The 16,355-nt window shown below is 42.3% G+C and overlaps 1 protein-coding gene across 1 annotated transcript in view; it reads left to right on the forward strand.

Annotated features, from left to right (window-relative positions):
* The window catches only part of LOC127658434 (lysophospholipid acyltransferase 1-like), a 34,863-nt gene extending 21,600 nt beyond the window's left edge, over positions 1–13,263 (forward strand). The window contains exons 7-13 of the mRNA XM_052147725.1: positions 414–606; positions 1,152–1,344; positions 1,427–1,530; positions 1,669–1,733; positions 3,639–3,771; positions 4,667–4,818; positions 11,517–13,263. Coding sequence (XP_052003685.1) covers positions 414–606; positions 1,152–1,344; positions 1,427–1,530; positions 1,669–1,733; positions 3,639–3,771; positions 4,667–4,818; positions 11,517–11,640 — 964 coding nt within the window. The 3' untranslated portion in view covers positions 11,641–13,263. The remainder of the gene's footprint in view (positions 1–413; positions 607–1,151; positions 1,345–1,426; positions 1,531–1,668; positions 1,734–3,638; positions 3,772–4,666; positions 4,819–11,516) is intronic.
* The last annotated feature ends 3,092 nt before the right edge of the window (positions 13,264–16,355 follow it).

Below are 16,355 nucleotides of genomic sequence, written 5' to 3' on the forward strand. Positions count from 1 at the left end.
CATACTGCTTTACAATCTGAAATAGACAAAATAAAGACAGGAAGACAAAATAAACACACACGTTTGGCCAAAGAGGTCTGACAAAGCATCCCATGTGTTTGTGCAACAACACTAATTTCACCCCCTGTACTACCAGACCATGTTCAGGACTAAAACAGTGATTAGTCCATGTAGAAACTGCAGAAGATTTCATTGAACAGAGCAACACAGATTTCTAAACTAAACATTCTCATTGTGATGTTGGTAGTAGTGTTGCTTCTATCTTTTCTATCAGTTCAACCAGATTCCTGTTTAACATGCTCAATAAACTAGATATTTCTCAATATATGAAATTAGTATTATTTTTAACCGTCCAATGCTATAGTTTGCTGTGTAAAACTTTGTGAAACACCATATATTTCCGCTCCCTACAGCTCTAAGCCATCACTGTTGGAGTATCTTAGCTACAATATAAATTTTTTGAGTGTCCTGGTGGGGCCCTTCAGTAACTATAAAGACTACGTGGAGTTCATAGAGGGCCAGGATGCTCATCACAAGCTGAGGAGAGTGAAAGCCAGCAGCCCGCAGCAGAACGGGTGGGACAGAGTGCCCGAGCCATCGCCTGTGGTGAGACACAAAGACAGATTCATTCAACCATTCCTTTAGAAATGAAGCCTTTCACAGAAGACTGGGCAAGAGACCCATCGCAGTAGTTCACAAACACTCTAGATTGTAAACAATTAATTAAAGGAAGAGTTCACCCAAATATAACAGTTCTGTCATTACGTAGTCACTCTCATGTCATTCCAAACCCATCAGCATTTTTGTCCGGGGAACACAGAATGAGAATTTTTGAAGAATCTTCATGCAGCTGTTTCCCATATATCAACAGTGACCACATCTGTCAAGCTCCAAAAAGGAATAAAAATCACAATAAATCACATTAAAAGTAGTTCATACGACTCATGAGCTGTATTTCAAGCATTTCTGAAGCCATATTGGGTTACTAGTTGATGCTTTGAACGTTTGAGGTTTCTGTGGTTATGTGGATTTGTGAGCAATATGTTATGATTAAACTACAATGGCAGAGATTTGTCATGCATTTCTCCTATTGTGCTTCTGGCTAAGTGTTCATTTCCTCCATTGAGATTCATTATTGCTGTCTTTCACAGAGGCCAGTGATTAAAAAGCTAATTGTGTGCGTTGGCTCTCTGCTCTGGTTCTTCATCATCACCAAAGCATTCCCCATAACCTACAATGTAGACCCACACTTCATCAGTGAGGCCTCTTTCTTTAGCAGACTGGCCTATGCCTTCATATCCATTCAGGCAGCCAGACCCAAGTTCTACTTTGCATGGACCCTCGGTAAGTAGAAGGGAAGTGGATCTTAACAGAGATTGAAACCGAGATTCATATTAAGTAAATGTACATGTTTTTCTATGTGCAGCGGATGCTGTTCATAACGCAGCAGGGTTTGGAATCAGTGGTGTGGATAATAGGGGGGAAGTTTCCTGGGATCTTGTCTCCAATGTTCACATCTGGCAGATTGAGGTGCATTCTCTACTTTACAAACTGCAAAGCAAACGTTTTCAGTTCTGCATTTTCTAACATAACCTAAAGTTTATCTGTCGACCTGTATAAAAATATATATATTTTTTATTAAAATGAATGTCTTCTATCTTTCCACAGACAGCGACAAGTTTCAAATCATTCATAGACAATTGGAATATACAGACTGGTTTGTGGCTGAAAAGGTGTGTTTTTTTTATTTGATATTTAGCATTTCCTTCGTACGTATATAAGCCAACTGATCTATTTCTATTAATATAAGTGCTTAGATTCTGAGTCCCTCTATGTTTTCAGAATCCAAAATCAGTTTTAAAGGGATAGTTCACCCAAAAATGAAAATTCTCTCATAATTTACTCCATCCCATGCTATCCCAGATGTGTATGACTTTCTTTCTTCAGCAGAAAGATTTTCAGAAGAATATCTCAGCTCTGTAGGTCCATAAAATGCAAGTGAATGATGGCCAGAAATTAGAAGCTCTAAAAAGCACATAAAGGCATCATAAAAGTCATGAAAGTATGACTCCAGTGGTTTAATCCATGTCTTCAGAAGTCATAAGATAGGTGTGGGTGAGAAACGGATCAATATTTAAGTCCTTTTTTACTACAAATGTCAAATTTCACTTTCACTTTGCTCTTCTTTTGTTTTTGGCGATTCACATTCTTTGTTTATATCGTCACCTACTGTTGAGAGAGGAGAATTTATAGTAAAAAAAATTAAAATGTTGATCTGTCTCTCACAGACATAAACCAGTCTGTATTCTTTTTTTTTTTTTTACAATTTATAGTAAAAAAATTACTTAAATATTGATCTGTCTCTCACCCACACCCATACATCGCCTCTGAAGGTGTGGATTAAACCACTGGAGTCTTATGGATTAAGTTTATGCTACCTTTATATGCTTTTTGGAGCTTCAAAGTTCTGGCCACCATTCAATGCAAGTATATTGGCTATTTTGCAATAGAAATAATCTAATCAGACTTAAGAGTTACTGAGACCTTTTCTTTTATAATATTAGTTTTACTGTTTTGAGTCTTTTTAAAGAAATAGTTCACCCAAAAATTATAATTTTCTCATTATTTACTCAGACTTATGTGTCTCAAACTTGTATGACTTTCTTTCTTCTGCAGAACACAAAGATTTTTTGAGGGAGATATGATGTGTCTATACAGTATTAGCACTGCCAATTGATTAACATTTTTATTTCAGTTCATTTCACGATGTTCCTTTTAATTAATTAAATTAATCACATATCAATATTTACTGAGAAAGGCTCCCAAATATAGATCATTTAGGATATAATCGGTAAAATCTATGTACTCGTGCATCAGATGGATGCTTTTGGAGCTTGTAACTTTGGTTATGTGGCTTCTCACTAGTTTTTAGCCATTCATAAGTGCTTTTTAGGACATTGTGTCAAGTTAAACTTAGTCTGAAACTCTGAAAAGTCTCGAGATACCTGCATTCTGTTGTGATCGGTCCAGTTGTCTTTGAGCACAAAATCGCATCTGTGGTATGCTGCAGTGCTTGTTGGTTTGATGAGGTGCTTTGGCTGTACAGCTGGAGTCTTTTTGGAGCTTAGAAGCTTGGGACCCATGGACTTGTGTTGTATGAATATGAACAGATAAATACATCTCTATAAAATATCTTAGTTTGTGTTTCCCAGAAAATAAAAGAAAGTAATAGGAGTTTGAGGTGGTGATCATTTTTAGGTGAACTATTCCTTAAACTCAAATGTTACAAAGTGTAAAGCTGTTTTTATGGTGATGCCAGACTTGAAATTCAATATCAATGAACAGTCATATCTTTGATTTGTGTCCAATAAAAAAAGCATCATTAAAGCATGATTATTCAAAAATTACCACATGGTTATTAAAATATTAACCTTTTTTTTTTTTACGATGACTTTCCTGGAAACAATAACTATTACTAGTAATGTGAATGAAAATATTAGCTTTTACTGTAATACAAAATTATTCATACCACCCACTCCTTATAGACATTTATTTTACTGTGTGTATAGTATATTAGTTTGCATATATATAATCAATATTAGACTATTTCTTACAACCTTACCTCTGCTATGCTTCAGTGTGTGTTACGATCGAGCGCCTTATTACCGTACGCCCCTCACGTTTGTGCTGTCAGCCATCTGGCACGGACTGTACCCAGGATACTATTTTACCTTCATCACAGCTATACCCATCACCTTTGCAGCCCGCGCAGTGAGTCTCTTTTAAACACACACACACACACACACACACACACACACACACACACACACACACACACACACACACACACACACACACACACACACACACACACACACACACACTATCTCCTCCTCTCTTTCCTGGAGATGTTTCAGGTTTGTGCTTAAGCACTGCTACACTGTTTCAATATCTGGAATCACTAAGATATCAAACGTGCACAACAATATATATGCTGGCCTTTTTTATCTTAATAATTTGACTCCTAAAAAGTCTAAAAGGCCTGCCCAACTGGCGTGGCATTGATGCGTGTGGATGATTCTTCTAAGATGGGATTTTGAGGAACATAGGATTTATTAGAAATAGAAATGATCATTGTAACAATATACATTTAAGAAATGTCATTGTGGCATACCCCCCCACGCGTGGTCGTGTGGCCTTACCGCTCTCTCTCTCTCTCTCTCTCTCTCTCTCTCTGTCCCGCAGACCGACACATGACCACGCCCCCCCCATGCCACAATCATTTTAAAGCAACCTTGTTGAGCAAAAGAATCCGTTTCATTCAAAAACAAAACAATTTCTGTGATTCCAGACATTTGATAAGTAGTATCTGCATTCACATGTGCAGCTTGTGCTGTTGGGCTGGTTGCTCTGCATTCTCTGTCAATCACGACAAAATACTTTAACACACATTCTGAAAACACACCAGAACACAAATGATCACTCTCTATCTCTCAGCACATATTTCCCTTTCTTCTCACAGCACATGTGCAGGTGTAGGTCACATATTTTTTATGAATCACTGTCACATGACTAGTTTATCTCTCATCATTCTCAGCCACACCTGTCAACCACTCACTCACTCCTTCACTCTTTATAGTTGTTTGTTTCGTTGTCATGTGTCCAGGTGCGCAGAACTTTCCGGCACTATTTCTTGTCTTCCCGCCAGCTCAAGTTCTGCTATGATGTGGTGACATGGGCTGCCACTCAGCTTACTATCTGCTACACTGTAATGCCCTTCCTCCTGCTGGCAGTGGAGCCAACCATGCAGTATTACAGGTACACATGTCTGCTAGTCTTGCATAGTCATCATTTTCACTGTCGGCATACAGAGTGGTCTAAGTAGCAGTTTATTCTGGACAAGAACCACCAGATTAGACAGGAAAGGAAGAGAACAGTTTGTTACAAACAATTAGTAAAGAAAAAAATGTAATAAATTAGACAGACTTTAGGGTGAGAATTTTAATTTATCCAAAAGTATTAAGCACTGATTATTTCATGGATATCTCTGAAAACAAAGAGTAAAATCAATTGTGCTTAAATAAATCCCTTTTACTTGACACTCAACTCTCAACCAAACGACCTGGTACATTTTTTCAAATATAGCAACTACTTATTCCTTAAAATCATTAGATGTAACATTGTACATTAACAACTTTGCTTGTGTAACGAAGACACAGGCTGGTTGGGATCCATAAGCAGTATTTAATGAATACACAGTAGTAGTACAGGCAATGGTCAACATGGGCAAACAGGTATGTAGGAGGCAGGCAGAATCAACGTGAGAGCAGGCAGGAGATCGGGGCAGGCAGCAAACAATCAATGAACTATGAACTGGCAAAGGTAATAAAGGGCAGGCGGCAAACTAACATGGTACAGGAACAAAGCAGGGTAGATACACAATAGACAGAATGATAAACAGGGTAAACGCTTGGAATTGTAGCCGGAGCAAAACAAGACTTCGCAAAGAGTGTGAGTAACTGAGCTGATTAAATAGTGGATGGTAAAAAATTTAATAAATTAGACAGACTTTAGGGTGAGAATTTTCATTTATCCAAAAGTATTAAGCACTGATTATTTCATGGATATCTCTGAAAACAAAGAGTAAAATCAATTGTGCTTAAATAAATCCCTTTTACTTGACACTCAACTCTCAACAAAACGACCTGGTACATTTTTTCAATATAGCAACTAGTTATTCCTTAAAATCATTAGATGTAACATTGTACATTAACAACTTTGCTTGCGTAATGAAGACACAGGCTGGTTGGGATCCATAAGCAGTATTTAATGAATACACAGTAGTAGTACAGGCAATGGTCAACATGGGCAAACAGGTATGTAGGAGGCAGGCAGAATCAACGTGAGAGCAGGCAGGAGATCGGGGCAGGCAGCAAACAATCAATGAAATATGAACTGGCAAAGGTAATAAAGGGCAGGCGGCAAACTAACATGGTACAGGAACAAAGCAGGGTAGATACACAATAGACAGAATGATAAACAGGGTAAACGCTTGGAATTGTAGCCGGAGCAAAACAAGACTTCGCAAAGAGTGTGAGTAACTGAGCTGATTAAATAGTGGATGGTAAACAGGGAACAGCTGGGGCGTAATCAGACCTAGGTATGTGGGCTTATGGGAAATGTAGTCTATAATCAAAACTCCAGCGAATCTGATCTCCGACGGCTGGAGGGGGAGGCGCTCTCAATGTTCGTGACAGAGCCCCCCCCCCCCCGTGAGCGGCTCCGGACGCGAGGATGCGAACTGCGTCGAGGTCTCCCCCGGGGTCATGGGGCCGGTCTCTCCGGATTGATCCGGTGGAACTCTGCGATGAGATTAGGATCGAGGATGTCATTGGTATTTATCCAGGATCTTTCCTCCGGACCGTACCCCTCCCAATCCACCAGGTATTGGATCTGACCCCGGTGTCGTCTGGAGTCTAGCAAGGTCCGCACCAAGAAAGCTTCCTCGCCGCCCACAATCAAGGGAGGGGGCCTGGAACTCACCTCCTCCTCAGCCCTCGGACCATCAGCCGGTTTGAGCAGGGAGACATGAAAAGTGGGAGAAATGCGATAGTTAGTGGGAAGTTGTAAACGAAAAGAAACTGGGTTCATTTGTCTGAGAATCTTAAAGGGGCCCACATACCTAGGACAGAGTTTTTTGCAGGGAAGGCGAAGACGGAGATCCCGGGTGGAGAGACAGACCCATTGGCCAGGAGCGTAGTTGGGACCAGGGCGACGATGGCGGTCAGCTTGTTCTTTGGAGCGATTCACTGCCCGTTGAAGGTGGACGTGGGCCTGGTCCCATACCGCCTCACTGCGTTGCAGCCAGTCGTTCACTGCGGGGACCTCCGAGGGTTTGCCGGACCAAGGAAACAGGGGGGGTTGGTATCCCAGGGTGCATTTGAAGGGAGTTAAGTTGGTTGATGGTTTGAGTAGCGAGTTTTGAGCGTACTCTGCCCATGGGAGGTACCGACTCCAGTCCGTCTGATTATGGTGACAGTAAGTTCGGAGAAATCTGGTTATCTCTTGATTCAAGCGTTCAGTCTGGCCATTGGACTGCGGGTGGTAACCAGAGGTGAGGCTGACATTGATATTTAAGAGACGAAAGAAGGCTTTCCATACCCTGGACGTGAATTGGGGAACGATGTCCTCTGGGAGACCATAATAGCGAAAGACGTACTGGAAGAGCTGTTCAGCGGTCTCGAGGGCAGTGGGTAGTTTGGGTAGAGGAATAAGATGGCAAGCATTGGAGAACCGATCGATTACAGTGAGGATCGTGGTATAGTGTTGGGAACTGGGTAGATCGGTGACAAAGTCTACAGCGATGTGTGACCAGGGACGTCAAGGTATGGGTAGAGGTTGCAGTAGGCCAGCTGGTGCCTCTTTGGGTGTCTTGGCAATGTTACAGGTCTGACACTTATTGATGAAGTCGGTTGTATCCTCTGACAGAGTCTCCCACCAAAAGCGGTTCCGAAGCAGGCGAACTGTAGCTGTGGTGCCTGGGTGCCCGGAATGTGGAGCGTCATGTACCCAGCGAATTACCCTCTCTCGCAGACTGTGGGGTACAAATGTCCGGTTGGGTGGGTATTCAGGAGGAGGAGGGGCGGAGGTGTGGGCCTGAGTGATGTCTGACATGATGTCCCACAGAATGGGAGAAAGAACCAACCCGGGAGGAATTATAGGTTCATCGGAGGAGCTTTGAAGTGTAGCTTCGTGCTGTCGAGAGAGGGAGTTGGCCTTGACATTCTTGGAGCCGGGTAGGTAGGAAATCGAGAAGTTGAAACGGGTGAAGAATAATGCCCATCTGGCCTGTCTGGGGTTGAGTCTCTTGGCAGAGCGAAGGTATTCTAGGTTACGATGATCGGTAAAGACCTGGAATGGGTGTCTGGCCCCCTCCAACCAGTGTCGCCATTCCTCTAAAGCGGCTTTCATAGCTAGGAGTTCCCGGTTGCCGACGTCGTAGTTTTGCTCGGAGGAAGAAAGTCTGCAGGAGTAAAAGGCACAGGGGAATAACTTAGGCAGGTTACCCTGTCGTTGGGAAAGGATGGCTCCAATGCCTGTGTTGGAAGCGTCAACCTCTACCATGAACGGTATGTCAGGGTCGGGGTGGTGTAAGATGGGAGCTGAGGTGAAACGCTCCTTTAACTGGTGGAAGGCTTGAAGAGAGTCGGAGGACCAATGGAGTTTGGTTTGTTCTCTTTTGACCAGGGAAGTGAGTGGTGAGGCGACGGTACCAAAGTTCCTGATAAACCTCCGATAAAAGTTGGCGAATCCCAGGAAACGTTGGAGCTCCTTAACAGTATTAGGTTGAGGCCAGTTTAGTACGGCTTGGACTTTGCTGCTATCCATGGCCACTCCTTCTGGGCTGATGATGTAGCCGAGGAAGGCAACTGCTCTTAGATGAAATTCACACTTTTCAGCCTTGGCGTATAGTTGGTGTTGGATCAAGCGTTTCAGCACCGTTCTGACTTGGGCAATGTGTTCTTCAAGGGAGTCGGAGTAAATCAGGATGTCATCGATGTAAACGATCAGACACTTATTGAGCATGTCCCGGAAGATGTCGTTGATGTAGGACTGGAACACAGAGGGGCTGTTGGAAAGGCCGAAAGGCATGACCAAATATTCATAGTGGCCACAGGTGGTAGAAAACGCGGTCTTCCATTCGTCCCCCTCCCGAATGCGAATTAAATTATAGGCACTTCGTAAGTCCAGCTTGGTGTAAAATTTTGCCGATCTCAGTTGTTCTAGGGCGGAGGGAACGAGTGGTAGAGGATATCGGAACTTAATGGTGACATCGTTCAGGCCACAATAATCAATACAAGGACGCAGGGAGCCATCTTTCTTGTTGACGAAGAAAAACCCTGCTGCTGCTGGAGAAGTGGAGGGACGGATAAATGCCTTGGCAAGTTCCTCTTCAATGTAGGACTTCATGGCGAGAGACTCTGGTTCAGACAAGGGATAAATTCTACCAACAGGGGGTGTAGAGCCGGGCTTCAGCTCAACGGCACAATCGCTGGAGCGGTGGGGTGGAAGTAGTGCAGCCTTGGTTTTGCTGAAGGCCTCTCTGAGATCGGTGTATGCATGGGGTATTTCAGGGGGTGTGTCAGGGTTCTTTCTAGCGTGGGTAGTTCTCACGGTGATAGGTCGAACTACTCGCAGACATTGAGTGGAACAGACTGGGCCCCACTGAGTGATTTGCCCTTCCTGCCAAGAAATTTGTGGATTGTGCGTTCGGAGCCAGGGAAACCCAAGAATTACGGGGTTGTGAGGGGATTTGATGACGAAGAAGAGTATAGTTTCAGAGTGTAGTACGCCCACCTGCAGGGTGATGTCGCAGGTGGAGAAGCACACTCTGCCGGATCCAAGAGGCCGACCACCTAGCGCCGCCACTGTCAAGGGGCAGGTTCCAGTTAACGTAGAAGAAATCAATAGAATTACCCCGGGGCGATAGGCGCGTTGATGTCCAGCCTGACAGCAGTAGAGGCAGAGGCGATTGGAGAAGCGGCGTTCTCGTTCCTCGGGAGAGAGGTGTGTGCGATCGACCTGCATGGGTTCCGCTGTGTCGTTCGTTGGGAATATAGCAGAGGAAGGCGGGACCCAACGGCTCGGGCGTCTGGAACGAATGAGGTTGTCTACGCGGATTGCCAGAGCGATGAATTGGTCGAGTGGCACACCCTCATCGCGGCAGGCCAGTTCGGACTGGAGTTCTGTGTTTAAGCCTTGACGAAAGAGAAGTTTGTGGGTTGCTTCGACCCAGCCGGTTTTTGCAGCAAGGGTACGAAAAGAGAGTGCATAGTCCGCCGCCGTGCGGTTGCCCTGGCGGAGAGCCAGAAGCTGCTCACCCGCATTCTTACCGCCTTCTGGGTGATCGAAGACGTCGATCAGACCTTGTCGGAAGGAGTCGAAGGTGAATTGAGCGAATCCCTGATTGGTCCAGACCGCAGTGGCCCAATCGAGGGCTCTACCTGTGAGTACGGAGCTCATGAAGAGGATTTTGCTCTCATCAGATGGATACAGTGCCGGTTGTTGTGAGAGAAAAACCGAGCATTGCATGATGAACCCCTTACATCTAGAGGGCGTGCCATCGAACTTTTCTGGCAGCGCGAGTCTTGGGCTGGTGGAGGTAATGAAGTGCGGGGCAGTGGCGGCAGTCGCGCTGGCTTGAGGTACTGCAGGCGCTGGCGAAGGGGCAGGCTGGGGCTGCGTTTGCATGGAGCGCATCATCTCTTCTACTGCTGACATAAGTCGAGCGAGCTGGTGTTGTTGTGCCGACAAGAGATTTGCTTGAGTCGTGAGTTCTTCCGCCATGCGAGAAATAACCGCTGGATTGGTGTTTGGTGAAGTCTTCTGTAGCGAAGACACAGGCTGGTTGGGATCCATAGCAGTATTTAATGAATACACAGTAGTAGTACAGGCAATGGTCAACACGGGCAAACAGGTATGTAGGAGGCAGGCAGAATCAACGTGAGAGCAGGCAGGAGATCGGGGCAGGCAGCAAACAATCAATGAACTATGAACTGGCAAAGGTAATAAAGGGCAAGCGGCAAACTAACACGGTACAGGAACAAAGCAGGGTAGATACAGAATGATAAACAGGGTAAACGCTTGGAATTGTAGCTGGAGCAAAACAAGACATCGCAAAGAGTGTGAGTAACTGAGCTGATTAAATAGTGGATGGTAAACAGGGAACAGCTGGGGCGTAATCAGACCTAGGTATGTGGGCTTATGGGAAATGTAGTCTATAATCAAAACTCCGGCGAATCTGATCTCCGACGGCTGGAGGGGGAGGGACGGCTCAATGTTCGTGACAGCTTGGTTTGACCAGAGACTGTTAAAAAACATGTCCACTTTGATTACAAAAAAATGCATAGAAACACCCAATCAGATTGGAAAGCCTATTTTTAGGATGTTTAAGATTTTTTGCATGTTGACATTATTTTCATGATATGTAAGCACAAAGAATCTCAGTACTGTAATGTTCATTTTTGAAAAAGCTATAGCCTACTAAAATATTTATTTATATTGTACATCATGGAAGTATTTGTACTGTCTTGCTTAATGTCTGCTTAAATTATTATATATATATATTTTTTTTTACTGATATACAGTATACAATTGCTATATTAAAGTAATGAAAATCACCTTTGAGAATAATGGGAATTAAAAAAGAAACCCAAAAGCAAAACACTCAAATGCATTACAGTAGTGAGAATTTGGGAGGGGGGGGGGGTGCTTAATTGTCATGAAAATCACAATGTAAAGCATTTCTGTGGTCCTAAAATAGGCTGCAAAATATTTATCTATTTAATTCTAATTATTACATTATTATATATATATTAAGTTTTGTCTTTGCAATTTTTTGGATAGACCCAGACTTTTTTTGTGAGATTCACACAAGAATATTTGTCTTTGAATGAGTTTTCATGATGTAGTTTGTGCTGGTTATTTGATCTTTTGGCTTCTTCTCTGTCCTTCAGGTCGATGTACTTTCATGTGCACATCATCAGCATTCTGGCTATGATCCTCCTGCCCAGCAAACCCAGGGGCTCCAAGACTGAAAGCCCTGCCCGACACTCCAACAATAATGTGAAGGAGGACTGAACTCTCCTGTTTGTGTGTGTGTGTGTGTGTGTGTGTGTGTGTGTGGAGAGAGAGAAAGCAGAAGCATGGACGGACAAAGGCCACTCTGTTTGAAGCAGTTACAAAGAGTTCAGCTGGGCCTTGCTCTCTGGCAGCCGGCACTGAGCTGTACACACACACACACACACACACACACACACACACACACACACACACACACACACACACACACACACACACACACACACACACACACACACAGCATCACTTGCCAGAGATGCACTCCATTGAAATACATAAAGACAAATTGCTGAAATGCAGGAACTACACAACAAAAAAACAACAACAACAAAAAACTTCTTACTCAGTATTTTTATCTTGTTTTCTTGTATTTTTTTTTAACATCCTTAAAACAAGATACATGTACATCAGAAGCAAAATGACAAGTTATTAAGTCCCGTTTTCAGAGAAATGTTACAAAATTGAGTGAGCTTCATACTTAAAAGAAGAAAAAAACTACCAGCAGTGTATTCTTCTTACCCCATTCTTTTTACATACATTTCAGTACAAAATGAGATAATTAGCTTTTAAAGTAAAAGTATCTTGTTTAAGAATAATTAGAAGCTTTACTGGAAAAACATATTGAGTAAGAAAATGTTTTTTTGGAAGTGAAGAGCAGATCAGGCTCAGCCTGAGTGACACTGTACTGCTTGCTGCACACGGCATGGTACGTGTACAAAGAAAGAAGGCGACTATGTGACACCTTTAGTGAGTAAATTAATGCTGCCCTTGTTTAAGGGTCTTTTAAACAGTTTAACTGAGTGCTAGAGGGGAGAAAGTATCATTAATTGTAATTTAATGTTAACTAATTTGTTTTTTAGGACGTAGCTGTGTGATTACTTTATACTGACATTGACACCACAAGAGAATGTATTAATATGTTCAGTTGCTTTTTTTATAATAAAAAAAAGGTGTTAATTGAAGTTTCAGATTTAGATTTGTATTTGCATTTTGCTTGTGCATTTTGATGATGTGAAATGACAATGCTGTACTGAACGGTTCTGAGTAATGAATGCAAATACTACAGCGAAGATCAACTGGATGATTAATCACACATGTAGAGGGCAGTTATTAGTATTACGTATTTTTTGGATGGTGTTCCCTGTATAAACATATTACATGTTTTTGAATGCATTAATGGGGATTAAACACATTTACTGCTACTTAATATATGTTTACTTATTCTGGGGATCAGAATATCATAGAGCAGGGGTCGGCAACCTTTTTGACATGGAGTTCCATTTTTTTATTTTCATGGTCAATGGCTGTACCGTTTTTAACATACCGTGTACCGTGTGTGGTTGCTAGAGGTTTGTGTGTTGTTACATACAGGCCATTGAAAAGAGCCCATCCTCAAGTTTCTATGATCTGGTCCATAGATATGGCTCTAGTCTAGGGTTGTCAACTGCCCTGTATTAGCCAGGACATCCTGGTTGTCTGCGATTAAATCCTATCTTGGCATATTGTCCAACATTTAAGCAAGTATTTAAGGGTTACTAACTGTCCCATATTAGCTAGGAGGACACGTATTTTGGCTGCAATGAAGACCTATCTTGGGTTATTGTCCCATATTTAAGCAGGCATTAAAGGGTTGCCAGCTGTCCCGCATTAGACAGGACATCATTTATTGTGGCCATAATGAAGACTTATCTTGGCATATTGTCCCATATTTAAGCACCAAAACGTCAGTAGAAAAGTGCTGTATAACCTGCATGAGAGGAGGTTTTATTTGTTAAATACTCCCTGGAAAGAAACTCACACTTCAAGTTTAACAAGACTTTGTGTGGGGTCAATGAGAATGTGGGTGTGACTCCACCCACAAACAGTCAAACTCTCATCTCTGGAATAATAAAGATGCTAATAATGATACACAATCTGTACTGAGGTATATGATAATGCATTCTCTTAGCAACCAATTGGCTTATGTTTCTGTTTGTGCATTAATACATGAAACCACATACAGTAACTGCATGTTAAGCTGTCACAAATGTTTCACACCATGTCAACAGCAGAATAACCAGTTTTGGACAGTTTCTTCTCTCCCAAATGCTGATTCAAGATTTGTTTTCACTCACCCCACTTCCACTTCATTCCATAGCGAAGACAAAGCTTGTCTTGTGTAAACATTTGCATTGCACTGTCTCATTTCAAAGGAATGTATTATTTCAAAGAATCTAACAACGAAAGCTATGTCAAACATGGGTTTGGTTCACAATCTGCTGTTTAAATAACCATCCAAGCAGATCTGTTAGAAAACATTTTCTTCAAGAAGTGATTGCTTCCATCTTTTTCTTGACTTTGATCATTCATATATAGCTGCCTGCTGGCGTGATAACAAATGTGTTACACCTGTCATTTTGATGGGAAGAGAACTTAAATGGATAGTTGATGAAAATGAAAATTCTGTCATAGACATTCTTTCTTCCATGGAACACATGATTTTAGGCAGCAATTTTAATTTTATTTTTCCCTATCTCCCTTTAACTCTTTTTTTATTTATTTAACAGGTTGCACTTGAACAGCATGTGCCTTAATGATTATTACTTTGCTTGTTTATCAGTTGTTTTATTCTGAAAATCTGTCCTTAAAGGGACAGTTCACCAAAAATGAAAATTCTCTCATCACTTACTCACCCTCATGCCAATCCAGGTGTGTATGACTTTCTTTCTTCTGCAGAACACAAATCCTGACTTTTAGAAGAATATCTCAGCTCTGTAGGTCCATGCTATGCAAGTGAATGGGAAGCAAATTTTCATGCTCCAAAAAGCACATAAAGGTATCATAAAATGTATTCATACAACTCTATTGTTTTCATCCATATCTGCAGAAGTGAAATGATAGGTGTGGGCAGTGGTGTAGTAATTTCTCAAGAGGTGGGCATACTGTGAATTATACCCCCCATGCACCCAGTCTATAAAATGTATACACTCACCTAAAGGATTATTAGGAACACCATACTAATACTGTGTTTGACCCCCTTTCGCCTTCAGAACTGCCTTAATTCTACGTGGCATTGATTCAACAAGGTGCTGAAAGCATTCTTTAGAAATGTTGGCCCATATTGATAGGATAGCATCTTGCAGTTGATGGAGATTTGTGGGATGCACATCCAGGGCACGAAGCTCCCGTTCCACCACATCCCAAAGATGCTCTATTGGGTTGAGATCTGGTGACTGTGGGGGCCATTTTAGTACAGTGAACTCATTGTCATGTTCAAGAAACCAATTTGAAATGATTCGAGCTTTGTGACATGGTGCATTATCCTGCTGGAAGTAGCCATCAGAGGATGGGTACATGGTGGCCATAAAGGGAAGGACATGGTCAGAAACAATGCTCAGGTAGGCCGTGGCATTTAAACGATGCCCAATTGGCACTAAGGGGCCTAAAGTGTGCCAAGAAACATCCCCCACACCATTACATCACCACCACCAGCCTGCACAGTGGTAACAAGGCATGATGGATCCATGTTCTCATTCTGTTTACGCCAAATTCTGACTCTACCATCTGAATGTCTCAATAGAAATCGAGACTCATCAGACCAGGCAACATTTTTCCAGTGTTCAACTGTCCAATTTTGGTGAGCTCTTGCTAATTGTAGCCTCTTTTTCCTATTTGTAGTGGAGATGAGTGGTACCCGGTGGGGTCTTCTGCTGTTGTAGCCCATCCGCCTCAAGGTTGTGCGTGTTGTGGCTTCACAAATGCTTTGCTGCATACCTCGGTTGTAACGAGTGGTTATTTCAGGCAAAGTTGCTCTTCTATCAGCTTGAATCAGTCGGCCCATTCTCCTCTGACCTCTAGCATCAACAAGGCATTTTCTCCCACAGGACTGCTGCATACTGGATGTTTTTCCTTTTCACACCATTCTTTGTAAACCCTAGAAATGGTTGTGCGTGAAAATCCCAGTAACTGAGCAGATTGTGAAATACTCAGACCGGCCCGTCTGGCACCAACAACCATGCCACGCTCAAAATTGCTTAAATCACCTTTCTTTCCCATTCTGACATTCAGTTTGGAGTTCAGGAGATTGTCTTGACCAGGACCACACCCCTAAATGCATTGAAGCAACTGCCATGTGATTGGTTGATTAGATAATTGCATTAATGAGAAATTGAACAGGTGCTCCTAATAATCCTTTAGGTGAGTGTATATATTTACATTTATATACATTACATATGTAAGAAATATGTATATTTTATATAATTACAGGACACAGTTGTCTGGCATCTGAAAAGAGCATAAAAAATTTGCATGGGTGCAATAACATGATATATTTTCACAAAGTTTAATTGCATAAATTGTCAACTGCCCCATATTAGCCAGGAAGACCCATATTTTATCCGCAATGAAGACCTATCTTGGCATATTGTCTCATATTTAATTGCTGCCAACTGTACCGAATTAGCCAGGATGTCTCGTATTTTGGCCCCAATTAAAACCTATCTTGGCACATTGTCCCATATTTAAGTAGGTATTTAAGGGTTGCCAACTATCACATATTAGCCAGGACGTCCTGTATTTTTCCCCAATTAAAACCTGGCCATATTGTGAAGTAGGTGTTTTAGGGTTGTCAACTGTCCTGTATTTGCCACGATGCCCTACATTTTGACCTACATATTGTCCCATTTTTAAGCAGGTATTTAAGGGCTGCCAACTGTACCATATTTACCACAATGCCC

This window comes from Xyrauchen texanus, chromosome 17 (genome assembly GCF_025860055.1).
Source record: "Xyrauchen texanus isolate HMW12.3.18 chromosome 17, RBS_HiC_50CHRs, whole genome shotgun sequence".
Classification (NCBI taxonomy): Eukaryota; Metazoa; Chordata; class Actinopteri; order Cypriniformes; family Catostomidae; genus Xyrauchen; species Xyrauchen texanus.